General features: G+C 46.4%; 1 protein-coding gene across 4 annotated transcripts in view; it reads left to right on the top strand.

The window, feature by feature from the left end:
• Nucleotides 1–7,344: 7,344 nt before the first annotated feature.
• The window catches only part of GAB1 (GRB2 associated binding protein 1), a 159,598-nt gene continuing 140,388 nt past the window's right edge, over nucleotides 7,345–26,554 (top strand). For 3 of the 4 annotated variants that reach the window (XM_073604352.1, XM_073604360.1, XM_073604369.1), the window contains exon 1: nucleotides 7,345–7,930. In XM_073604352.1, the coding sequence (XP_073460453.1) occupies nucleotides 7,829–7,930 (102 nt within the window). In that variant the 5' untranslated portion in view covers nucleotides 7,345–7,828. The remainder of the gene's footprint in view (nucleotides 7,931–26,554) is intronic. The other variant, XM_073604342.1, reaches the window with a different exon arrangement.

Raw genomic sequence — 26,554 nt, forward strand, 5'->3', positions numbered from 1 at the left:
AAAGATAGAGCCCCAGCCACAGAACATTAACTCGGCCTAGTCATGCCTTCTTCTGCTGCTTGACCTCGCATAGATTCCTTGAGTGTGCCCTTTGGCATATGATGCAGATATGGAGCAGGCGACATTGGCTAAAATTACATGAGCCATAGTTGTAGTTGTTACAAATGGCTGCTCCTCCTACGGTCCGAACTTGTCCACTTGGGACGTCTGTGCGGGGGCCGACGGGCCTTGCATTGCACTGGAGGTGGAGGGGAACTCGAATGGACGAGTAACTGCTAGCATACCAAGCAGCGGTATGGGAGGAGGATTGGCAGATAGGTGAGCGCATGCCAGCGAAGTGACGGCAGAACAATTCAGTGTCCAAAAGGCTCCAGTCCATGCCTGTCTGAAATTGTGCCAGCCTGGCTGCTGCTTTTGCGGAGAAGGAACGATGGTAATTGTAAAACGAAAAACCTCCATATCTGCAGCCCAAGTCCACCATGGTGTGGAGATATAGATCCAGCTCTTCCCTTCTGCTGGGGGAGGCTGAGCATAAGACATCCCTGACCATGCCGAAGGCCAGCATAAACTCTGGGGAGGACAACTTTCGGTTGAGCCTAGGATCTTTGGCCTTGAGGACCACTGACACGTCTCCCCAGGTACAGGCTTAATTCTCCGCCAAGTCATGGAGTGAAATTAGTAGGGAGGCGAGGTTGACGTCCTTGCCGTCCAGGATGTCCTTCCTAATGCTGGCTGGGACCAGATGTGCTGGGCAGATAGTGGGACTTGTCCCTGTAGTACCTTCAGGAAGGGATGTCAGCACCTGTACTGTGGGTGGGTCAGGAATGGTCGTGGCCGGGCGAGCCTCCAAGAGTGGCACTCTGGCTTGGACATCCATGACTGTAGTCGACAAAGATGACACCATGGTGTGCAGTTGGCATAAGGCAGCGGAAATTGTTTGGAGAGAAGCCTGTTGAGTACTGGGCCCAGCTGTGGCTGGCGGTGGGAAGAGGAGCTTAAAAAGCTCTGCTTTCCTGGCCATAGCAGGGAAAGGCACACCCCTGCACTTCAGTTCCGCCGTTAATTTGGGGATGGTCCATCCCTGAGGGGCTGCACGCTGCCACTGTCTGACATTGGGGAAGGTGACAGAGGGGCGGTGAAGTCTTCGCTGCCAGCTTGAGACATGGCTCTAGGTGGCTTGTGCCCTGGAAGTGATGTGTTGTCTTTTGAGGTCGCAAGATGGTCGACCGAAACCTATTGAGGGTAACATAAAATCTAGATTGTTTCTTTTTCTGTGTAAGAGGGGAGTGTCTGTTTTTTTTTTTTTTTACCTGGGGGAATACCGTCCAACCTGGTGCAGGGTGGACCTACTGAACTTAACTGACCTGGAGAGAGAAATTACATATGACAACTGGTGAGGGGGTTGACTATTTGAATTGAAAAGGTGACTTAAATGACTGGCTTGTGTCACTTTGCAGTGCGTTTATGCGAGCTTGTCGATTTGGTGTGGTTTTGGAAAAAAAAAAAAAAACATTTTTTTTTTCCCGACTTGATGCGACTGTTGCATGAAATGAAATTAGTGAAATGCCTATGCCTAGGTGAAAGCATAAATCAGTGCCGCGACTGCGACAAGCAAGTAACCAAACTGTGGAAAAATAAAATAAAATGAAATGAAATGAGGCCAAGCCAACTGGGGCACGCCGAGACGAATCGATGCATCTCGGATGCCACTGGGTTTGAATTGGAGAACGATATATGACAGTGAAATGAATGAACTGTTTGCCATGATAGAGGCACGAAACGGTCGAGCCGTGGCTGCGACTGACAACGAACCAGACTCTGGAGCATGTACTGAAATGAGGCCAAAAACAACTGGGGCACACCGGGACGAATCAGTGCATCTCAGATGCGACTGGATTTGAATCGCAGCGCATTACGTGACAGTGAAATGAAATGATTTGCCATGACAGAGGCACGAATCGGTCGGCCGCAAGTGCGACTGACTACGAACCGGCCTCTGGAGCATGTACTGAAATGAGGCCAAAAACCCTGGGGCGCGCCGGGACGAATAGCTGCATCTTGATGCAACTGGATTCGGCTCAGAACGTGATACGTGACAGTGAAATGATTACCATGACAGAGACTCGAATCGGTGAGACGAATTTTGCGACTAACAACGAAAACGGGCTCTGGAGCATGTACTGAAATGAGGCCAAAAAACCCTGGGGCACGCCGGGACGAATCGGTGCATAAGGATGCGACTGGATTCGACCCGGGACGTGATTCATGACAGTGAAATGATTGCCATGACAGAGGCATGAATCGGTGAGCCATAAACTGCGACTAACAACGAAGCAGACTCTGGAGCATGTACTGAAATGAGGCCGAAAAACAACTGGGGCACACCGGGACAAATCGGGGCATTATGGATTCCACTAGATTCGAATCGGAGCGCGGTAAGTGACAGAGAAATGAGTGAAATGATTGCTACGACTGAGACACAATTCGGTAAGGGAATCAGGAAGTGAAGGCTTGTGTCTTCACTTCCTGGTTCCCTACTGCGCATACGCAAGTCGCGCAACGCAATACGGATGGTCCCTGCTGTCTCTGGGACCTGTGTGTTTCCCAGCAGACAGCGAGGGGGGGGGGAGTGGCGTAAATACCCACAGTTTCTGCGGATATCTATGCCGGAAGTGGGTGCAAATACCTGTATTATACAGGTATCTGCACCCCCCTCCCTGCTGAAAGGTGCCAATTGTGACACTGGAGGGGGGGAGGAATCCGATGAGCGGAAGTTCCACTTTTGGGTGGAACTCCGCTTTAAATGGTTAAACTTCCCTCTTTTACACACCAAAGTATATTTCTTTGATCTAAAGGACAAATCGTTACGATGTTTATACTTAAGTTCCTCTGCTAAAGAATGTTGTGATTCTTGGCAGACTGTGTTTTTTTTTCCCCTTTCTTTTGCTGTCGGCGTTTGCAGAGCAGAGAGAATTCTCTGCATAGAAAGAATCAGGAAATACTTTGTCATGATCGCAACGGGGAAAAAAGACACGATAACGATTCTTAACGATTAATCGTGAACGATGTGCTCCAATCCATAAAGTGCAAGAGTGCTCCAAAATTCGAGGTGCACCATGCCCCCTCCTGTGTCCCTACTCACCAGATAGAATGGACCCCTAGCTTTTCAGTCTAGGGGTCGTTCAGGCTTAGAATGTTGGCCAGGGATGGCAGATTCACATCAGTTTGCAAAGAAGATCTCACATAATCATGGTAGTCATAAGTGGATAATAGTGCCCAAAATGAGATAAAAGAAGGGGAATATAGTGAAGTACTGCTTGGCAAAGTATTTATTGCGCAAATAATAAATGGGTACTTACAAAATGTATGCTAAAAATAGGCATGTATTGGCAAGAGATTGCAATAAGAAACGCCGCTACTGACTTGCGTTCCACTGACAACTGGAAATGACGTTGTTTGGACTTGAAACCGGAAATTGCGTCAACGCGTTTTGCCCTCCCACAGGGCATCATCAAGGACCTAATTTCCGGTTAGAAGAGCCACCTATAAATACAGGAAGATGGACACCTCTCCCTTAATCAGCCAATCCTTCACGGAAACCTTTCCCTCCGACATGGACACCACCCCGGCAATGGCAGGGAAAGGTTTCCATGTGGGGGGAGGTGTCCGTGTGGGGGGGTGAGGAAAGGTGTCCATGTGGGGGGGAGGAAGTAAAGGTGTCCGTGTGGGGGGGGGAAGTAAAGGTGTCCGTGTGGGGGGGAGGAAGGAAAGGTGTCCATGTGGGGGGGAGGAAGGAAAGGTGTCCATGTGGGGGGGGAGGAAGGAAAGGTGTCCATGTGGGGGGGAGGAAGGAAAGGTGTCCGTGTGGGGGGAGGAAGGAAAGGTGTCCGTGTGGGGGTGAAGGAAAGGTGTCCGTGTGGGGGGGGAGGAAGGAAAGGTGTCCGTGTGGGGGGGAGGAAGGAAAGGTGTCTGTGTGGGGGGGAGGAAGGAAAGGTGTCCTTGTGGGGGGAAGGAAAGGTGTCTGTGTGGGGGGGCAGGAAAGGTGTCTGTGTGGGGGGGCAGGAAAGGTGTCCATGTGGGGGGAAGGGTGTCCATGTGGGGGGAGAGAAAGGGTGTCCGTGTGGGGGGGAGAAAGGGTGTCCATGTGGGGGGGGAAGGGTGTCTGTGTGGGGGGGGAGAGTGTCCGTGTGGGGGGGAGGAAAGGTGTCCGTGGGAGGAAAAAAGGTGTCTGTGGGGGGGAAGGAAAGGTGTCCGTGGGGGGAGGAAAGGTGTCCGTGGGGGGGGAGGTGTCCGCGGGGAGGGTGGTGTCCCTGTGTGGGGGGGGGAGGGTGTCCGTGGAGGGGGAGAAAGGGTGTCCGTGTGGGGGGGAGGAAAGGTGTCTGTGTGGGGGGGGAGAGTGTCCGTGTGGGGGGGAGGAAAGGTGTCCGTAAGGGGAAAAAAGGTGTCTGTGGGGGGGAAGGAAAGGTGTCCGTGTGAGGGGAGGAAAGGTGTCCGTGGGGGGGGGGGTGGTGTCCCTGTGTGGGGGGGAGGAAAGGTGTCCGTGGGGGGGGGAGGGTGTCCGTGGAGGGGGAGGAAAGGTGTCCGTGGGGGGAGGAAAGGGGTCCCTGTGGGGGGGGAAGGGTGTCCGTGGAGGGGGAGGAAATGTGTCCGTGGGGGGAGGGGGAAGGTGTCCGTGTGGGGGGGAGGGAAGGTGTCCGTGTGGGGGGGAGGAAAGGTGTCCGTGTGGGGGGGAGGAAAGGTGTCCGTGTGGGGGGGAGGAAAGGTGTCCGTGTGGGGGGGAGGAAAGGTGTCCGTGGGGGGGGAAGGGTGTCCGTGGAGGGGGAGGAAATGTGTCCGTGGGGGGGAGGAAATGTGTCCATGGGGGGGGAGGGAAGGTGTCCTTGTGGGGGGGAGGGAAGGTGTCCGTGTGGGGGGGAGGGAAGGTGTCCGTGTGGGGGGGAGGAAAGGTGTCCGTGTGGGGGGGAGGAAAGGTGTCCGTGTGGGGGGGGAGGAAAGGTGTCCGTGGGGGGGTGTGGGGAAAGGTGTCCGTGTCGGGGGGGGAAGGTGTCTGTGTCGGGGGGGAGAAGGTGTATGCGTGAGGGGATAGGGGTCTGGGTGAGGGGTCTGCCTGAGGGGATAGGGGTCTGGGTGTGGGGAAAGGTGTATGTGTAAGGAGACAGGGGTCTGGGTGAGGGGAAAGGTGTATGTGTGAGGCAGCGTTGCCAACCTACCAGATTGAAATTTACTGACACAACACCCAAAATTTCCTGGCACAGCCAAATTTTTACTGGCATTTCCACAAGTTACAAAATTACAGTTTTAAGCGCAAATTTCAGTATGTAGGCTACAAACAAGTACAATATGCAATTAGCAATGTGATTTCAGGTAGATATTGAGGCAGAAAACATAGGATTCAGGAGGGTAAGAAATTAGAATAGGAAGGCACACACACATGAAGCTGACGCTTGGTCCCTTCAGTCTAAATAGCACTGACAATCTCGCTCCCAACCTGCCCTGCTCCTGTCCTGCAGACCCACACACGAGGCTCTGGCCACTCTGCTTGGCACCCTTGCATCATGACATCACACAACACGCTCGGACACCGCCTCCACCAGAGCTGCCCAAACACACTGTAGCAGGGACTCGTATGGTCTCGGCCGGCTCTGGACCGAGCCGAACATCACAGCCATATTTTTTACTGGCAACTTTTTCCTTTTACTGGCAGGAGAAAATTGCTTGTTTTTTACTGGCTGCCAGTTAAAATACTGACGGTTGGCAACACTGGTGTGAGGGGATAGGGGTCTGAGCGAGGGGATAGAGGTCTGGGCGAGGGGATAGAGGTCTGGGCGAGGGGACAGAGGTCTGGGCGAGGGGACAGAGGTCTGGGCGAGGGGACAGAGGTCTGGGCGAGGGGACAGAGGTCTGGGCGAGGGCATAGAGGTCTGGCTGAGGGCATAGAGGTCTGGCTGAGGGCATAGAGGTCTGGCTGAGGGCATAGAGGTCTGGCTGAGGGCATAGGGGTCTGGCTGAGGGGATCGGGGTCTGGCTGAGGGGATCGGGGTCTGGCTGAGGGGATAGGGGTCTGGCTGAGGGGATAGGGGTCTGGCTGAGGGGATAGAGGTCTGGCTGAGGGGATAGAGGTCTGGCTGAGGGGATCGGGGTCTGGCTGAGGGGATCGGGGTCTGGCTGAGGGGATCGGGGTCTGGCTGAGGGGATAGGGGTCTGGCTGAGGGGATAGAGGTCTGGCTGAGGGAATAGGGGTCTGGCTGAGGGAATAGGGGTCTGGCTGAGGGAATAGAGGTCTGGCTGAGGGCATAGGGGTGTGAGTGAGGGCATAGGGGTGTGGGTGAGGGGATCGGGGTCTGGCTGAGGGGATCGGGGTCTGGCTGAGGGGATCGGGGTCTGGCTGAGGGGATCGGGGTCTGGCTGAGGGGATCGGGGTCTGGCTGAGGGGATCGGGGTCTGGCTGAGGGGATCGGGGTCTGGCTGAGGGGATCGGGGTCTGGCTGAGGGGATAGGGGTCTGGCTGAGGGAATAGGGGTCTGGCTGAGGGAATAGGGGTCTGGCTGAGGGAATAGGGGTCTGGCTGAGGGGATAGAGGTCTGGCTGAGGGCATAGGGGTGTGGGTGAGGGCATAGGGGTGTGGGTGAGGGGATAGGGGTCTAGGTGAGGGGATAGGGGTCTAGGTGAGGGGATAGGGGTCTAGGTGAGGGGATAGGGGTCTGGCTGAGGGAATAGGGGTCTGGCTGAGGGAATAGGGGTCTGGCTGAGGGAATAGGGGTCTGGCTGAGGGGATAGAGGTCTGGCTGAGGGGATAGAGGTCTGGCTGAGAGGATAGAGGTCTGGCTGAGAGGATAGAGGTCTGGCTGAGAGGATAGAGGTCTGGCTGAGGGCATAGGGGTGTGGGTGAGGGCATAGGGGTGTGGGTGAGGGGATAGGGGTCTAGGTGAGGGGATAGGGGTCTAGGTGAGGGGATAGGGGTCTAGGTGAGGGAATAGGGGTCTGGCTGAGGGAATAGGGGTCTGGCTGAGGGAATAGAGGTCTGGCTGAGGGAATAGAGGTCTGGCTGAGGGGATAGAGGTCTGGCTGAGGGGATAGAGGTCTGGCTGAGAGGATAGAGGTCTGGCTGAGGGCATAGGGGTGTGGGTGAGGGGATAGGGGTCTAGGTGAGGGGATAGGGGTCTAGGTGAGGGGATAGGGGTCTAGGTGAGGGGATAGGGGTGTGGGTGAGGGAATAGGGGTCTGGCTGAGGGAAAGGAGTATGTGTGAGCGCTGTGAGGCGCGGAGAAGTCCCCCTCAGGCCAGCCATGGTTCTCACACTCGTCTCCTACTTCTCGTATTGGAGGCGTGTGAGGAGAAAAGGGAGGAACTGCAGGACGGCGCTTCCATGGATGGGCGGAGGAGAAGAGGAGGGGAGAAGAAGAGGGAGAAAAGAAGAAGAAGGAGGAGGAGGGGGGAGAAGTGCTGTATTGAGTGGAAGAGGAAAAAATGTGTGTGTGATCGGCGGGATGAGAAGGAAGGAGCCCGGACACAGGGCGGCTCCATCCCACATACACTAAGCACAGGCAGCTCTCCTCAGGGCCCCGCAATCACAGAGCGCCATTCTCCTCCTGGCCGGGCTCCGGACAAAGTTGTGGAGAAGAGGGAAGACGAGGCGGAAGAGGCTCATAGAACGAGTGCTGAGGGCGGGGAGCCGGGCTCATTCCCCGCTCCCCCGGAATAAAGTTTTGGTGAAGTTTTGTCCCCGTACTGCTCGGGAGGAGGAGGGCGGCTCACCCTGGAGGCTGTGTCCATCAGCCTGTTTTCGGAGATCAGGAGGGGGCACGGTGCCGGGCTAGGCAGGAGAGCCATGATGAGCTCCGGCGGAGGAATGGGCTCGGGGGGCGGCGGAGAAGTGGTCTGCTCCGGCTGGCTCAGGAAATCACCGCCCGAGAAAAAGTTGAAGCGTTTCGTAAGTATGAAGAATGGTGGAGGGGGGAGGAGCGGGCCTCGGCGTGCCTGGGAGCACCGGCTGACGACGACACAACTATCATAACAACTGCCGGGGGAGGAGGAGGGGCACCCAACTTCACAGGGGGTTCTGCATTATTGGGGGGACATACAGTCAAAAGTTATATGTCATGGAGGGGACATCTAACTTCAGGAGTTATGTTATGGGACACATATATTCAGAGGTTATGAAGAGTAGTCGCTGAACTTTAGAAGATATCTATCATAAAGTGCCACCTAACTTCAGGGGTTATGTGTCAGAGAGGGACTACCTACCATCAGGGGGTTACGTGTAAAAGGGTCACCTAACGTCAGGGGTTTCGTATCACCTAACGCCAGGTGTTACGTATCAGAGAGAGGGGCCACCTAACATTGGGGGTTACGTATCATGAGTAGGGGTCACCTAACGTCAGGGGTTTTCCTATCATGAATAGGGGTTACCTAACGTCAGGGGTTTTCCTATCATGAATAGGGATCACCTAACATTGTGGGTTACGTATCAGAGAGAGGGGCCACCTAATGTCAGGGGTTACATATCAGTACGAGGGGCCACCTACCATCAGGGGTTGTGTATAAGGACTGTTCACCTTACACCAGGAGCTACGTATCATGGAGAGGGGCCACCTACTGTCATGGGTTATATATGAGGGGCCACCTAACTTCAGGAATTGTGTATCATGACTAGGCGCCTAACGTCATGGGGTTATGTATCATGAAGTGAGGTCACCTACCATCAGGGGTTATGTATCGTGACTGGGCAAGTAACATCAGGGGTTATGTGTCATGGAGAGTGTCCACCTAACATCAGGGGCTATATATCATGGAGAGGGGCCACCTAACATCAGGGGTTACGTATTATGACGGGGCACCTAACTTAGGGGTTACGTATCATGGAGAGAGGCCACCTAATGTCAGGGGTTAAGTTTCATGAAGAGAGGCCAGCTAACATCAGGGATTACACATAATTAGGGGCCACCTAACATCAGGGGTTACATATTGTGGAGAAGGGCCACCTAACATCAAGGGTTCCGCATCATGGAGAGAGGCCACCTAACATCAGGTGTTATGTATCATGATGGGGCACCAAATGTCAGGAGTTACGTATCATGACTGGGCACTTAACATCAGGGGTTATGGATCATGTAGAGGGGCCACCTAACAGGGGGTTATGTATCATGAGGAGCCTGCTTAGAGTTTGTAGCAGTTTGTCTATTGCTGTGCCCATTACACCAGTACTGTATGATACATTATGCTCGATTGGTGACAGATTTGTGGTGGAAAGTGGCCTTTAAACATACAGAAATCAGACTTACACAGAATCCTTTTATAAATTGTTAGAAATAACCCACTGATCTGACTGAAATACAGGTTTCCCGGCATGGCAGACATAACCTGCCCTACACAGTCATCCTTGACACGTTCATCTTGGGTGTAATGTAGTCTGAGGAAGGTAGACCCTAGTTATCAATCACCAGACATTGTGTTAAGTTCCCACAAATGTGCCATGCTGCTGTAGTGGACAAGTGTTTCCTTCTGTCCTTCCAGAAGTCACACAATATTTCTACTGTAGAGTAGGAAGGGCTAAGGAATGATGTCTTGGATAGGGGTTTACCAAGTTGGTGGAGAAGGTGGACTTGATGCTTTGGAGAGTGTCGGTATTTGTATAGTGGTTCGAATCTGCCATCCGGGAGGCTATCAGTACATACTGCATCTCTGTTCTAATAAAATGAATATGTCAGCTGAAGGGGAGATGTGGTAAGAATTGTCCCATGCTTCCTGACTGTGGGATTCGCCTACCATGGCAGGAATGCTTTAGGTTTGTGCCATTGACATCAGTGTATCTTCAGTTTGAGACCTTTTGATATCATTCACAATTCACCGACAGGTGTATTTGACCTGCAGTTGATCATCTTCTGACCTGTGTTTGATCTACTTCAAGTTGGATTTTCACTCCTTCATTCTTAGTCTGGTCTTAGACAGAGCAAATTTTTTTCCTGCAACCACGGGTTGCAGGAAAGAAAATCGCTTGATTCCCTGATCAACACAGTGTTGACAGGGGAATCCCTCCTGCCAAGCCATTGCTCTCCCTGTCGGAAGAACACAGTGATTATTCCTTGCGACTATAATGGCCACTTGCAATAATTGCATGAAAAATCCAGCAGACTGCTTGTACCCAAGTTGTTTGATCGATCAACTTGGGAACGTTCAGCTTGCCCACACATGGTTCGAACCTCGGCTGGTTCCTGCTGAAACAGCCAAGATTCTAATTATCTATGGCTGACTTTACACTTGCATAGAGCTGTATAGGAGCGCAAACCCTGTTTTGAAGCAAACAAACTTTTGTCCACACAAGCTGTTGGGCACTCCATGACACTGTGCCTTAGGACCCAGAGAATTAATACTTTACATATGACTCTTCCCATAATGCATTGCTCAGCTTCTGAGTAACCAGTCACCCGGACCCGAACACTCTCATATGGTGCTGGGAAAGTGCTTGCTGAGCCCTCAAGATGGCCATACACTGCTCATACTTGAGTTGTGATTGGCCTGTTGGCACCACCTAGCTTGAGTACAGTAGCCGCAGAGGAGATTCCTTCATCCATTCTGCTTTACTGTTTAGTAAAAACAAACAGACCTGCACGTGTGGCGCAACACAACACCAAGCTGTAAATGCTCTGAGCACTGTTAGATTTTTTTCCCTGTACAAGCAAAGATTAGATTTGTATGTAAAGCAATTGTTCTACTATTTTATGCAGACATAATTCTGAGAGATTGAGGTACATACACATCTGTTGGGGGGGGGGGGGGGTAGGTGGATTAGATTAGGTCAAGGCAAAAATAAGTGCACTCTGTCTTCTATTGCCCTTATCTTTTTTTGCCCTAACTTAACCCACAACCCCCCTCCACAGAGGTGTACTTGCCTCAGACCAATGGCTGTGGCCTCTGGTTATTTGTTTACAGAGCGCCACTAATCTCACTCGCAGCACCTGCATAATGGAGCCCTATAGATTTTATGGCGCTGTGTTCTGAGGCCGTAGTAGAAGAGAGACTGTGCCCTAGAGGTCCGTGGGGCTTTAATGTGCAGGCAAACAAATACCAGAGGCCAGAGTTATTGGATTGAGGTAGGTATGCAGCTGTGAAATTCAGCCACTTTAGCAGGAACTGACTGAATTTCAATCCATGTATGACCATTCTCGATCATGAGAAGTTAATCTATCAGATGACTTCTCACAAACGGGACTGTTGAAAAATGTGATCAGTGCTGCAGTTAGTAACCTGCAGCTCTGATCTGTGTATTGTGACAGTGGGAAGGCAGGAGAGTTTCCCTGTTGTCAGAATACAATGACACAGCTGGGGGCATTTCTGCATCCACACTGAATGTGTTGAAGGGGGAATAGGTTCAGCCAGGTGGCTGAACGAAAGAAACTGAACCATGTATGGGCAGCTTAAAGCGGAGTTCCAGTCACCCGTGGGAAAAAATAAGTCAGCAGCTATAAAAACTGTAGCTACTGACTTTTAAAAAAAAACAGCCACCCACCTGTCCCAGGATCCAGCAGTGTGCTCACCCCAGTTGGTCTCGCAGCTGTCTTTGATCACCGGCATCCTCACTATGGGCACCCGGCTGTGAGTTTGTGGCTTCACAGCTGTGTGCCCACTGCGCATCAAGAATGGTATATGCAGTCTTCTGGGACCTGTCAGTGTCTCAGAAGACTGCAGGGGGTACCTGTCAAAATCAGATACCCCCCTGCTACTCATAGGTGCCACTTGTTCAAGAGGAGCAGGGAACTAGACCTTTTGGGTGGAGCTCCTCTTGTAAGCTGTAGTAAACTGCTGCATTAGAACAAAAAATTTAAAAAAATCAAGGCAATGGCATAATGTATCGCATACTAGCACATTATGAAATACTTACCTTAGAACAAAGCCCTCCAGCGATGTGCTGTCAGGGCTTCTATCTTCACCTGGTCTTCTTTCCATGTTTGCGGGCTCCAGCTATATGAGTGGCTGGGGCTGCGATGACGTCACTCCTGTGCATGTGCATGGGAGCCCAAGGCTCCGGGAAAAAACCCTGAAGGTCTGGCATACCGTGACGTCACAGGCTGCAGCCAGTGTGAATATCCCCTAAACACCGCAAGTTTAGGAGATATTCACTGTTATCATAAGCTTATCTATGGGTATAAGTTCCAAAAATGAGTTGACCACCAAGTGTACTTTGTCTAGAAACTGCACTTCTCCTTTAACATGAAGGAAGTTGTAGAAGTTAAACACCATTTATTTATTTATTTTTGTATCATCACAGAGTGTTACTATTGCAAAACAATACCTTGAAGTTGTAGTCTAGTGACCTGGGTTTGTTGCATTTAGTGAATTCCCCAAATAGAAGTGTGTGTATTGCAGCAGATTGCGGCCTGCATTCCTCCTGGGACACATGCCACCTCTGTAGGGGGTTGGGCTCTATCTGTGCCAGTTGTTGTTGCCGCAGGGAGGGTGCGGGACAAGTTATGTTTGTAGTGTGTGCTGGTTGTTATTCCCAGCTACGAGTTCAGTTTCAAAACAGTCTGCTCTTGTGAGCGGTAGTCTGTGTGGGAATTTGGCTGGCAAGATTGTTGTCAGGAGGCTTCACGTAATAGTGGCTGTTTGCTGAGAGGGCAGATTCCTGCACTCAGTGGAAAGGCTGAAAGTTGAGTACTAGCAGCTCGCTAATAGGGTGTCTGAACCTTTTTAATTCCCTATATTCTAGGCTGTTCTGTACTGACAGAGCATAGTAGGCTAAATGCTCTTATGCATCGGTGTAACACTGTTGTAATGTATTGCTGCTGCCCTGTAAACCATTATGCATAATGGGTCATTTTAGACTTAGTCTGTGAGTATTTTTGTCTTGGCTTAAGTACTACCCAAAGACTGACTGACTTTTTTTTTTTTTATTTTGTTTTTAGTTTTGAATGAAGTGGGCAAAAATTAGACAGATTGGGGGTTATTTACTAAAGGAAAATCCACTTTGCACTGAAAGTGCACTTGGAAGTAAAGTCGCTGTAGATCCAAGGGGGACACGCAAGGAAGATAAAAAAAAACAGCATTTTAGCTTGCAGATGATTGGATGATTAAATCAGCAGAGCTTCCACTCATTTCAGATCTACCCCTTAGATTTAGAGCGACTGCACTTCCAAGTGCACTTGCAGTGCAAAGTGGATTTGCTTTTCATAAATAACCCCCCTCTGTCAACTTCTTATTGCTGTCTGTAACCTCTACCCAACTGTCTGCTGTCAGATAGAAGCTCTGCAGCCTCCAGATTGCATTCCATACACACCTGGCACTTAAAATCCCCCCTAAAAAATTTAAGCGATTGGAAATGCACGCTTCACTGGTACTACAATGCAGGAGAATGTTGATTGCGCTACGTGTTACTTATTGCTGCGCACTTCAGAGTGAGAGCAGTAATTCTAGGCTCACTATTTCTGGTCGACTCTAAACTGATGACATGTAGGGGCGTCTGTGGAAAGCATTAGGGTACTGAAGTTTGTTGCCATTGCAATTTCAGGGCTCAACATGTTGGGTACCATTTACTTGGCATAACCTCATCTTTTATGTTTTATCAAAAGGTGAGTAATATATAATAATATGTAATAATAATAATTTACTTTAGTGTATTTTTGCAAACATTTTATTTTTTATAAACTGTTGCTCTAATATTGTGTGACATAAAAATTTTGAGCTACCACTATTTTATTCTCTAGGATGTGCACTTTACAGAAGAATTATATATTATCTGAATCTTCAGGCCTGAAAAAATGATTTTATGGAAAAATGTCTCAGGTAGTGAAAGGGTTAACGCAGCACTGTGAGCAAAACCTCACCCCCCCCCCCCCCCCCCAATATTGAATAGAGTAATGCCCCGTACACATGATCCGAATATCGTATGACCGATCATATGAAAAATAGAAATTGAATAACTAAATAAAGTCACAAATTCTCGTACGACAGACAAAAAAAATCGGAAGTGATGTCATGTGTTGTAATGTATTTGTATTGTATTTTCGAACGACAACTATACTGACTAAACGAAAATCGTATGATCTGGAATCGTATGAGGAAAATTTACGGGTATGTCAGATCAAATAATATCGGATGAACGGTCGTGATTGGCTGTCGAAAGTAGTGTACACGCGATTCGAAAATTGTACGATCCTTCCTCGGACGACCGTTTTCGTACGATATTCGGATCGTGTGTATGGACCATTGGGGAGGGGGGGGGGGGTTAGAACACCTGGCAGTTATCCTTTTTTTGCCAACTGTGTCTTATTGTGACATATTCCCTTCACTTCCAGACCCATAGCCAAAATCTTTTCAAAGAGAGGGAATTCCTTGGTGATGATGGTACAGGTGGGGGGGGGGGGGGGGGGGGGCACGCAATAGCATATATCCCTAAGCCCATGTTCACATCGGGCCAATTTGGCATGTGATTTGACATGTCAAATTGGCTGCTATTGCTGGCAGTAGCACCGTCCAAATCTGTGCGACACCGACTTTACAGCGCTACACCGATTCCCAAAAATAGTTCCTGCACTACTTTTGGAGACTTTGGGGGTGATTTCAATAGACATCTGTGCATGAACCCACACAGATGTCTCTGAAATCGCTCCAGAAGTCGGGCTGACATGCGGGACACAGACTGCATTAGAAACCTGACAGGTGTTCTAATCACTCTCCACTCCTATCCAAATCCAAAGAAAAAAAAAGTTTTGCTCTTAGTTATCCTTAAGTGCCGGTTCACACTGGGACGAGTTGTCAGGCGACTTAGCCGCCTGACAAGTCGCGTCCCATTCTGTACAATGGAACCGTTCTAATCAGAGAGACGCAAGTCGCTCCGACTTAGAAAAAGGTTCCTGTAAGACTCTGGGGGCGACTTGAGGGGCCTTGCATTGACTTCTATACAGAAGTCGTTTTGCAAGTCGCCGCTCCTGTCGTGTCCAGGTCGCCTGAGGCAGTCGCACTGCAAGTCGTGCTGCCTTTAGTGTGAACCGACACTTAATGACATCCAAACTCGCCTTGCCAATAGATGAGCATTGCAGCACATAACACACACACACAATAACGCATCACTGTGCATCGTGGTGCACTGCTTTCACAAAAAAAGTATGCACCTTTTTGTTTGTTAGGCCTAGTCTACACGTGTTGATTAGTTAATTAAAGCACCTACTGCTTTTACATGCATTTTCTTTATGTGCATTTTGATGCTTACTTGAAGCTTTAGGCTAGGTTCACACTATTGCGAAACCTGCATCCAATTCGCATAGCAGGAGATTGTGACCGGCTCACACATCCCTTGGGCAAATTGCACAGGGGTCCTGTGCGTCTTTTGGTCCGTTTCAGGTCCGAATTCAGCCCAAAATTCGGGCTGAAATCAAACCTGAAAATGTGAATGGAGAAGCACAGGACTCTTGCTTTGAACCGGTGCGTTCAGTGTGAACCCAGCCTGAAAGGAAATTTGGCAAATGCCCTGTGTGAGTTGGTTTTCTACTTGTTTTAAAGGGGAAGTAGAAGTAATATGAAATGGGAAGTGATGACGAGGAAGTCACCAGATTTGAGGCATGTGGTGGAGGTGTTGGTGTGCTTTCTGGTAGTACATTCCCCCCTCTCAGTAGTAGTATCTTCCTTCCTGCTAGGTAGTAACACAGGGATTGATTTACTAAAACTGGAGTGCTAGATCTGGTCTAGTTCTGCATAGTAGCCAATCAGCTTCTAACTTCAGCTCGTTCAATTAAGCTTTGACAAAAAAAAAAATGGATGCAGATTGGTTTCTCTGTAGAGCTGCACCAGATTTTGCACTCTTTAGTAAATCAACCCCACAATGCCTGGGATTTCTAAACGAAGCTAATTTCAGCTGCTCATCTTCTGGTGAACAGAACTGTTTGTATGAGCTTTTTCTGCAAGCTGAATTTCCATATAGCAAATCCCCTGACAGTTTAACAGTTTAACTTGTAATATAAAGCAAACTTTAACTGAGATTTGCCTCTAGTAGTTATACTCCTTTCCATGCCCTGTTGACTGTATATAGTCCTAAACTGTTTGTTGTCCAAAAAAAAAAAAAAAAATACTCGTTCCCTTAAAGCATGACTAACAGCACAGTGCTTGTGCTGTGTCATTTGGTCCCCTGTATAACCTAAAATACCTGGCTGGTTCTGCCCTCCCCCTGTAAACTGACCACGTTTTTTTCATGGCTGCTGAGCCCCGACACCGTGGTCAGTTTACGTGCCTCCGTCATCCACTGCCCTTCTCTGTCCCCCCCCCCCCCCCCCCTGCTTATCAGCTCAAGACACTGCCCGTCCCTCCTGCTGCTATAAAAACTATATTATATTCATCCCACCCCCTCAGTTAAATAAAAATGTGTCCCAGTGTCTGAGCTATATAAAAAAAATGCTGATTTCTACCTTATATTAGAGAGAGTCCCCCAGCGCTCACGTGGCTCCTCGGCTGATTTCAGTTGGGAATTCTCGGCCCCTCCTACTGTAGCTGTCAGCCTGGGAGAGAAGAGAGATGAGGAGTCACGTGAGCACTGGGAGATGCTCTGATATAAGGTAGAAATCAGCATCTTTTTTATATAGCTCAGACACTGGGACACATTTTGTTATATAACAGAGGGGATGGGATGAATATAATAAAGTGGCTTAACAACCACTTTAAGCCTAGTACACAAGGGCCGAATGGGCCGGTTCAGTAAAAACCGGCCGACATTCGGCCTGTGTGCACGGCAGCCGCTCTAACAGAAGGGGCATGACCAAAAAAGGTCTGCTGACCGGCTCCCGATTAGCACTCTCAGCCAATGGCTGAGAGCGCTGACTGGAGTGTTCTGGCGAGGGTGCCGTCCTCCTGTCAGAACATAATAGAACAGCAGGGGAGATTGAATGTTGTAAAGCGCTGCGTGAACTGTCGGCGCTATATAAATCCCGTATAATAATAATAATAATAATAAGTACTAAAATTGGATTGTTCGAACAGTGACTCTAGCTGTCAGTTTTTTTTTCTTTCAACCTGCTGGGTTGAACAAAAAAGACTAGTATTGTTTACGAGGCTTTAGTGTTCAGAGGTTTTAGTGTGGCAGACTTGCAACCGATCGCTACATGTTGGGTAAACTTTGCCACAGGCATGAAACCTCCGCTGCCTGTTGAAGCTTAAAGGGGAGTGGCAGTTGGTGGGTGGTAAAAACATGGCTCAAACGTGCATATAATTATGAACTTCTACAACATTGCAAAACCATTTTGCTGTCAGATGACGTTAACGTTTTGTGTGTGTGTGTGTGTGTGTGTGTGTGTGTTGTGTGGTTTTTTTTTTTTTTTTTAAATCTTTTTTTGCCCCAATGAAGAAGCGAGAAATCTACTTTAGGGCCCAGTCATTATCCATTGTGGTGTTGTGGCTATATGCACCAAGTAATGCTAAATGTGTTGGTGCAATGCTGTGCCATTTATTCTGAATGACACCCCTGTATATTGCAGTGTGGTAATGCACTAACCTTTGGTGCCTAGACAAAAAATGGTGCATGCATTGCAGTGATGCCATGATGCATTCAGAATGAATGACACCACATTACGCCAACATATTTAATGCACATTGTTATGCATTAATGTGATGCACAGCCGCTGGTGTGAACCAGCCCTTAATATCCTGTAACTATGTATCTTCTTTTCATAAATAATATGATTCTGTAATGGCTTCCTCAATAAAATAAGCAGATTCCCTAGGAAATGCATTGAGGTTTATCTAAACCTGGGATGTCCAACCTGCGGCCCAACACAAAAATATAAACTTACTTAAAAATGTTAATTTTGTTTGAGGGGGGGGGGGGGGAGCGATTTGCATTTACTCTTAGTGAACACATGGTTGTTGACAGTTTACTATTTACTTTTATTAATTTTATCTTCCCAAAGAAAAATATCCCACTCTTCACAATCATGCCTTATTCATGTCATCAGTTTTCAGCAGTACCTATATTTGTGAGCAACTATTTTCAAGGATAAAGCACATGAAGGGCAAAATTAGAATTGCTACTGCATCCATCGTAACAGATATTTGATGCGTTAGTTTATCAAAAACGGTGTCAAATATCGCACTAGTTTTATGTTGCCCTCTTACTTTTATAATAAAAAAAAAAATTAAGTTTTATTACTCGGGTACATTATCTACAGTAAGGTCCATATATATTAGGACACGGGCAAAATTTTCATACTTTTGGCTTTAATTGAAGGGGTTGAACATAAATCTCAAGTACAAATTTTAGGAACTGCAAACATTTTTTACACAGTCCTCCCATTTTCAGGGGCTCAAATGTAATTGGACAAATGAATATAATCATTTTTGATATTTTGTTGAGAATCCTTTATTGACAATGACTGCCTGAAGTCTGGAACCCAAAGACTGTGTTTCCTCCTTTCTGATGCTTTGTCAGGCTCTAACTGCAGCTGTCTTCAGTTGTTCTTTGTGGTTATTTCTGCCTTTAGTTATGCCTTTAGCAAGTGAAATGCATGCTCAATTGGGTTGAGATCAGTTGATTGACTCGGCCATTGCAGAATATTCCACTTCTCTTCCTTCAAAAGCTCCTGGGTTGCTTTTGCTGTGTGTTTTGGATCATTGTCCATCTGTACTGTAAGGCACCATCCAATCAACTTTGCTGCATTTGGCTGAATCTGGGCTGACCCTATATCTCTAAACACTGCAGAATTCATCCAGCTGCTTCTGTCCTCCGTCGCATCATCAATGAACCAGTGCCACTGGAAGCCATGCTTGCCCATGCCATCACACTGCCTCCACCGTGTTTTACAGTACAGATGACTGTGTTCTTTGGATCATGAACTGTTCTAAACCTTCTCCACTCTTCTTTTTTTTTTTTTTTTCTTCCCGCATTCTGGTACAGATTAATCTTAGTTTCATCTGTCCAAAGAATGCTTTTCAAGAACTGGTCTGGCTTTTTTGGATGTCTTTTGGCAAAGTCTAATCTGGCTTTTCTATTTCTCAGGCTTATGAATGGTTTGCACCTTGTGGTGAACCCTCTGTATTTGCTCTCGTGACATCTTCTCTTGATTGTAGACTTTGACAATGATACGCCCATCTCCTGGAGAATGTCCTGGATGTCTGGATGTTGTGAATGGGTTTTTCTTTACCATAGAGAGGATCCTGTGATCATCCACCACTGTTGTCCTCTGTGGACGTCCAGGCCTTTTTATGTTGCTGAGCTCACCAGTGCGTTTTTTTCTTTCCTCAGAATGTACCAAACTGTTGATTTGGCCACTCCTAATGTTGCTGCTATCTCTCTGATGGATTTGTTTTGTTTTCAAAGCCTTACAGTGGCCTGTTTCACTTACATGGACAGCTTCTTTGAACGCATGATGTAGGTTCACAGCAATAGATTTTCAAATACCACACTAATGCCCCGTACACACGATCCAAAAATCGGACGACAGATTGTCTGTCTGACTTTTTTCCCTTACTAGTTGCAATTAGAAATTGACAAGATTACTAAAGTCACAAATTCTCATACGACAGAAAAGAAAATCGGAAGTGACGTCATATGTTGTGTTGTAGTGTATTTGTATTGTATTTTTGGACGACCACTGTACTGTCTAAACGAAAATCGTATGATCTGGTATCGTACGAGGAACATTTTCGTGCTTGTCCGATCAAATGATATCGGCTGAACTGTTTTGATCGGCTCTGTACTAACGATCCGATTATCGTACGATCGCGTCGAAAGCGGTATTTCTCGGCCGGTTTTCGGATCGTTTGTATGGATCATTAGACTCAACTCCAGACCTTTTACCTGCTTAATTGATGAAGATCTATCGAAGGAGTAGCCTACACCTGGCCATGAAACAGCTTTTTGATTCAATTGTCCAATTTACTTTTGGTCTCTTGAAAAAGGAGTGGTGGCTATTCATAAGAGCTGTAATTCCTAAGCCCTTCCTCCGATTTGGATGTACGTGCCCTCAAATTAAACCTGAGAGTGTGCACATTCAGCCCATATCCATTATATAATTATAGCTTGAATATGTTTTGATAAATGCCTGAAAAAAAACTAAAATTGTGCCTGTGTCCAAATATATATGGACCTAACTGTATATCAGTAAGCCCCGGTTCACACAGGGGCGGCACGACTTGCAGGTCGCCTCACCGAGGCGACCTGCACACGACTGCCACGGCGACTTGCAAAACGACTTCTGTATAGAAGTCTATGCAAGTCGCCCCCAAAGTAGTACAGGAACCTTTTTCTAAGTTGGAGCGACTTGCGTCGCTCCTATTAGAACGGTTCCATTGTACAGAACGGGAGGCGACTTGTCAGGCGGCTAGGTTGCCTGACAAGTCGCCCCTGTGTGAACCGGCACTGATTGTTAACTTGTGATCTGTCCGACTTTTTCTGCTCATCAGCTATCCTTATTGTTAGTGTGGCCCAAGACAACTCTTCTTCCAATGTGGCCTAGGAAGTAGAGCTGCACTATTCTGGCTAAAATGAGAATCGCAATTTTTTTGCTTAGAAGATAGATCACGATTCTTGTGGCGTAACATCATCTTTCACATTAAAGCAAAAAAAATTGTGCTAACTTTACTGTTTTGTTTTATTTATTTATTTATTTTTTATTTATTCATTGAAGTGTATTTTTTCTCAAAAGATTGCGTTTGAAAGACTGCTGAGCAAATACAGTGTGCCATAAAATATTGCAGCAATTAACATTTTATTTCCTAGGGTCTCTGCTAAAATATATATAATGTTTGGGGGTTCCAAGTAATTTTCTAGCAAAAAATATTGATTTTAACTTAAACAAGTGTCAGAAAAAGATTTAGACTTTAAGTGGTTAAACTTCCTGCGTTTACATGTTGTTAAAAACTTGGCAGACTGCCTGGATTTTTTCTTTACACACAGTTTATCCCTTTTGTAACTAACTCTTCCTTCTTAGATTAATGTTTCATGTTAAAAACTTGGCACACTGCCTGGATGTTTTCTTTTGACAGCTGAGTGAGCGGATAACTCGCTCCACTTGTTATATGAAAGAACCGGCAAACTCTGCAATAGAGATCGTCAGGGGGGTTGAATTGAGATCACAATTTTTTTAATGATTAATTGTGCAGCTCTACTAGGAAGGTCAAAAGGTTGGAAACCCCCTAAACCCAATACAAAAGTGTTATGTTATTATTTAACAGTCTGTAAATGGGGTGGCAACAATCAGAGGTGGTGGTGTTTTTGTTTTTTGTGATCTAGCAGCATTGTCACTCTGGACTGCACTCCTGATTCTGGACTTCAGACACCTTCCCCTCTCCCCCTCTTCTGTGCATGGGGAGGAGTTCTTTTAGCTCACACAAGAGAACTGATGAAAGCTGAGATTTCAGTTCAGAAAGATTACAAGCCCGCTGGATTACTAGCAGGACTGTCTGATATTTTTCTGTACTTGCAAGAAATGTGCTGAAATTGATAAAAGAAAACTAATGCTGCTACCACATTCAAAGAATGGTAAGCTGCAATATATCAAAATACAGCCAAAGACTGCTGCACAAGTCCCAAATCCAGTTACTATGTGATGCATAAGCCTCATAAAGTAAACAAAATTATTCTTTACCCTCTTCTCCTTCTCCCAGACACTGCAGCTCACAGTGAGAGGGTTATTGCTGTCAATCCAAAAGCAGTGGATAAAGACTAGATGTGGGGCAGGACAGTGGTGTAGTGGGTAGCACTCTCGCCTAGCAGTAAGAAGGGTCACTGGTTTGAATCCCAACCACGACACTGCCTGCCTGGAGCTTGCATGTTCTCTAGTAAAGCTTCTTAAGGGTAGGGACTGATGTGAATGTACAATGTATATGTTAAGCGTAAATTGATGGCGCTATATAAGTACCTGAAATAAATAAATAACTGTAGTCAGGTGCAGACGGACAAGCTACAGGCTTGTGAATTGGCAGTGACACCATTGATTACTCCACATTCTCAAACTTTTTTTTTCTCCCCCCTGTAGAGCAAGCTGGCATCCTACATGAGGGGTAGCTACTCTGAATTAAAGAGCAATGCAACATTGTTGCCATAACATCACAGGAAGCTGCATTGGGTAGGCTTTATTGGCAGGATCAACAGGTATTTGTGGGACTTTGCGGGTAGACTGCAGGAGAAAATTGTAAGGCCTTGTTTACATTTGTATTTTGGGGGGGGGTGCATAAAAGCAGCCCTTTTTTGTTTTGTGATCATGGCAATCTTACCATACTTCTCACCCAGATTCTTGAACTCAGTTTGGTGAAGAACTAAGAACACTGGATCAAAATAGGTCTGCTGATTGGACAGTGAACTGAGTGAAGCAGCAGTGAACAGGAGCGTTTATCTCTAATCTTTACTTTGGTCAGTGTGTTCAGGGATCGCATATGTGCATGTAACAGAGCCTGATTGGCTTCTAATGCTGGCCCTTCTCTCTGTTCATTAGAGAGGATATGATATTGGGGAAAATCTGGGCACATATACAAGTGGCAAGAAGAATGTGAATTTTTTTTTTTTTTTTTTCAGTATTGAGGTATACTCTGAGCTTAAAAGGCGAACATGGTTGTCACTGTGCACATATGTGATTACAAACTATGCATAGAAAAAAACACATTGATATGGTTTTCATTAGGCCGATTAATTTCACATTAAAAAAGTATTTGTGGTTAAAATTCTGACTGTTTTTTTGATTTTCAGCTACACAAATGCAAAATATAGTCATGTGAATTAAGTTTTTATTAATGCTTTGGTTAAAGTGGAAGGATTATGCATTTCCAAGGTATTTATTTTATTCATGCCATTAGAACCAGTTAAAAGCAAAATGCTGTAGAAGAGATTAGAACCACAAGGTGTTCTACGGAAGGCTGACCTCATGAGAATCTGTAAATCTCCTAGAACCCTATGATAATGGACTGCAAAACCACATGCCTTTTGTCATTAGCTTGGTTACTGAGGTTTAAAAAAATCTGTTGTAAGCAGTGTGTTGTCATTCACTTACCTAGAAAAGCCTGTTAAAAGTATCATACAAAACATTGTGGTGTAGTAAGCACTGAACTGTTGACACGCATTGACTTCTGTGTCTATTTACCGATTGTAGACTTCTAGAAGTTTGTCTTCTAGATGTTCTAAAATGTTCAGTGCAGTGAGGTTTGGCGGGGGGCAGTGTGATGCGTGTTTTACCGCATCGCATGATTGCCTTTATTTATTTTTGCCAGTTTTATTGGCAGTGTCACTAAAGGTGACACTCCATTCATCTCACCGCACAAGCGGTGAGATGAATGGAATGAGTGAGATAGCAGTCACTGGCATGCTTCTAGTGCAGAAACCGCTAGTCGCTGCATTAGTGTGGACTGACCCTTACCCTCACTAGTGCTGTCCTAAAAGGATGATAACGTTTTTTTTTTTTTTTTATATAGAGGAATCCAGTGTTGTCCTGCTTTAGTCTGCTGCTGAGCACAGTTACCATACATACCATTCTCCTTTCATTGGGAACCTGCTTTCTCTTCTGTTCTTGCAGCCAGCACACTGATAATGTGATTCGTGGCATGCGCATCTCTTGTAGATTGCCCCAAATGCTCTTGGGATAGGTGATGTGAATGTTCCAAGGCCTATTTCATTCTTGCATATGTGAGAAGGGAAGAAGCTTGGGCTTAAAGGGGAAAAAAAAATCGCATTTGTTAAAGAGAAAATCTGTGAATGTGTTAGAGGAGAATGGACGGAGCAATAAGATTAAGTATAAGAGGATGTTTATTTTAAAGTGACAGTCATTTAAATAAATAAACAAAAGACACTGCCAAAGCAGGCCACAGATGGTGTAAATTACTTTCCTGCAACCACGAAGGAAAGAAATGCAGGAAAGTAATTTTCACAACTCCCCCATTAACACAGACTGTGCTGACAGGGGAATCCCATGTTTATTTAGGTGAGCAGTTGTCAATTAAAGCTGCTGCAGGTATTTGTAGGCACCTCTAGGAAAAGGCACTTTATACCTGCTAGCACCTTATACTTCTATTTTAAAGTGACACTCACTTAAAAGCTGGCTTTAGATAGAATTTTGCAGTTGAGCATTGGGGAACAATCCAAAAATAAATATATTGCAACTTACCAGCCCTTACATTTGGTAGCTACATGCTTTTTTTCCCTTTATTTTTTGCCCATGATCCTGCCATTATGTTTTTCTGTGGGATTGCAAACCGTGATAATTTTAAAGCTCTGTTGCTCACTTATCAAGATTTATCACAATTTTAGCTTGGTGGCAAAATTGCTAGCGACAGTCGCTGTTAATGCTTTTTCTATGAAATGTGGCAGTAGTCTGCTTGGCTTCAAATTGCTGAAGGAGAGAAATTTGTAGCAGAACACAACCCAATACTGTAGCTAATTGCCAGCAACTCTAGTAATTAAATTGCTAGCCACAAATCGCTGGTACTGGCGATTTGTAGCAGCGAATAATATCTATGAAAAAAATCACCAATAGGTCATCCGTCTAAAGCTGGCCAAACTCTGATTGAAAATCAAGTTGCTGCACACCAGTGTATTGTCATCCATGCTCAAAAGAGGACAGCTTGATTGACTAAGGCTTGGCCATACATTTTTAATTTTTTTCTTTTTTTTTTTTTTCGTTCAACCAGCAGGATGAACCAAAAAGAGTTGATTCCCCCATGCACACACTCAATGTGGATGGGGGAATGCTTTCCACTGAGCCTTTGTACCCTTGCCTTTGGGTTTAGCAACACTTCAGCCCACCTTCACACTGAGGGCCGGTTTGAACTCGCACAATTTCAAACTGGCATTTCAGTCTGACTTCGGGGGCAATTTGACAGACATCTGTGCGGGTTCAAGCACAATGTCTATTAAAATTGCCCCCGAAGTTGCCAAAAGTAGTGCAGGAACTACTTTTGGAAATCGGTGCGGTGCTGCAAAGTTGTTGCAGATTTGGCCGGTGCCATTGCCAACAATAGGTTGCAATTTGACATGTCAAATCGCATATCAAAATGGCCCAGTGTGAATGTGGGCTCAGGGTGACTTGGCCAGTAGCAATGCTGCTGCTGACAATTTGTCATAATGATCAGTGGGAGGATTTTTAAGAGGCTCCCTGTTTTGTCATTTTTTTTTTTTTTTTTTGTTAATGGCCTTCCTCCTTTTGTATTTTACCACTTCAGTTTTATTGTGTAGGGAAAATCTCATCAAGTAAGTCACGATGTATAAATATAGCTTGTACAAATGGGTGGAGTTATCAGTGTGTTATTTTGGGCACGGCTTGTGTCTTAACTAACAGGTTTAACAGCGGAGATAAATGAATAGATTTCCACAAACTAGGAGTCAACCCAAACATCATCATATATAGCAAACTTATACCAAATCAGTAGTGTTTTCATTTCCTCATGACATTTGATGAGCTTTCTTGCATATCATTCTGTCCATACTTGTGATGCTCTCTCACACCCAATTGGGTGGAATTGATCAAAACTGTAGAAGATAGAATCCGAAACAGCTTCCATCTTCAGCTTGTTCAGTTGGGCCTCATTCACATGGTGCATATGAATCCATGCTCCATGTTTACCAGCACAGGGATAAACAGGTGTTCTTTGCTACCAATGCCCTCACTGCAGTACATGTTGGACAGCATTTTTTTTTTTTTTTTTGCACGCTAAATTTGGCAAATGGGCTTTTGTCAAACACAGGTTTACATGCACAGAATACGTGATTTATCTACTTTACTACCCATGTAGCTTGTATTATATGGCCAAAACCATCACTTTATTTAGAGATTGCTTCCAAGAATTTATGTGATGTCAGCAGACAGTAGGGTTTAGTCTTTAGCCTGCTGTCGATTGAAGCTGGGTCACAAGAGTGCAGAAACAATGCACTTCTGTGCGACCCTGAAGAGAAGTATGGCCATACTTCTTATTTAAAGCAACAGAGAAGCAAAAAGGAACAAGGGGCTTTTTGACAGGTGGTCTGGCCTGTTTGGAAGAGGCCAAAGCTTGTCCGTCAGGAGTCTGATTATAAAGTTCTTCTAGGCCATCTTGAAGAGTAGTTAAGGAAGAATCTGGAGGAATGCATACATGTCTGCCTGTCTTTGAGATGAAGCTGGCAGTTTGGAGGTTAGGGATAGATATTCTATTTTGTAGCCCCTGGAAATGAAAGATTGGACCTAGAGGTCTGGAAGGTCTTTGATCCATCCTGGTGCAAATACTGCCCCCCGACTCTGAAGAGTGGGAGTGGACCTTCACATTAAAGAGAACTTCTGGATAGGTTTGGAGGTTTTGGGGTCCAAGGCTTACGATAAAACGATGGACACACTTTGGACTTGCCTGTGTGGAACGAAAAGTCCCTTTTTCAGTAGAAAGCACCAGTAGCCATAATAGTAGTAAGCTTAGGCTGTTTTTTGTGTGGTAGATGCACTTTCCCTGTAGTAACTTGCTTAATAAATTTATCAAGGCAGTCATCAAACCAATAATCAGCATCAAAAGGCATGCTTTAGGCTGCATTTGCACCTGAGCATTTCGTTTTCAGGCAGAAAGTTGAGTGTTTTTACTGTGTTTTTGCACAGGTCAAAAGGTCACAAATGTAAAAAGCAAAAAAACGCCT

Source organism: Aquarana catesbeiana, linkage group LG01 (assembly GCF_042186555.1).
Source record: "Aquarana catesbeiana isolate 2022-GZ linkage group LG01, ASM4218655v1, whole genome shotgun sequence".
NCBI lineage: Eukaryota > Metazoa > Chordata > Amphibia > Anura > Ranidae > Aquarana > Aquarana catesbeiana.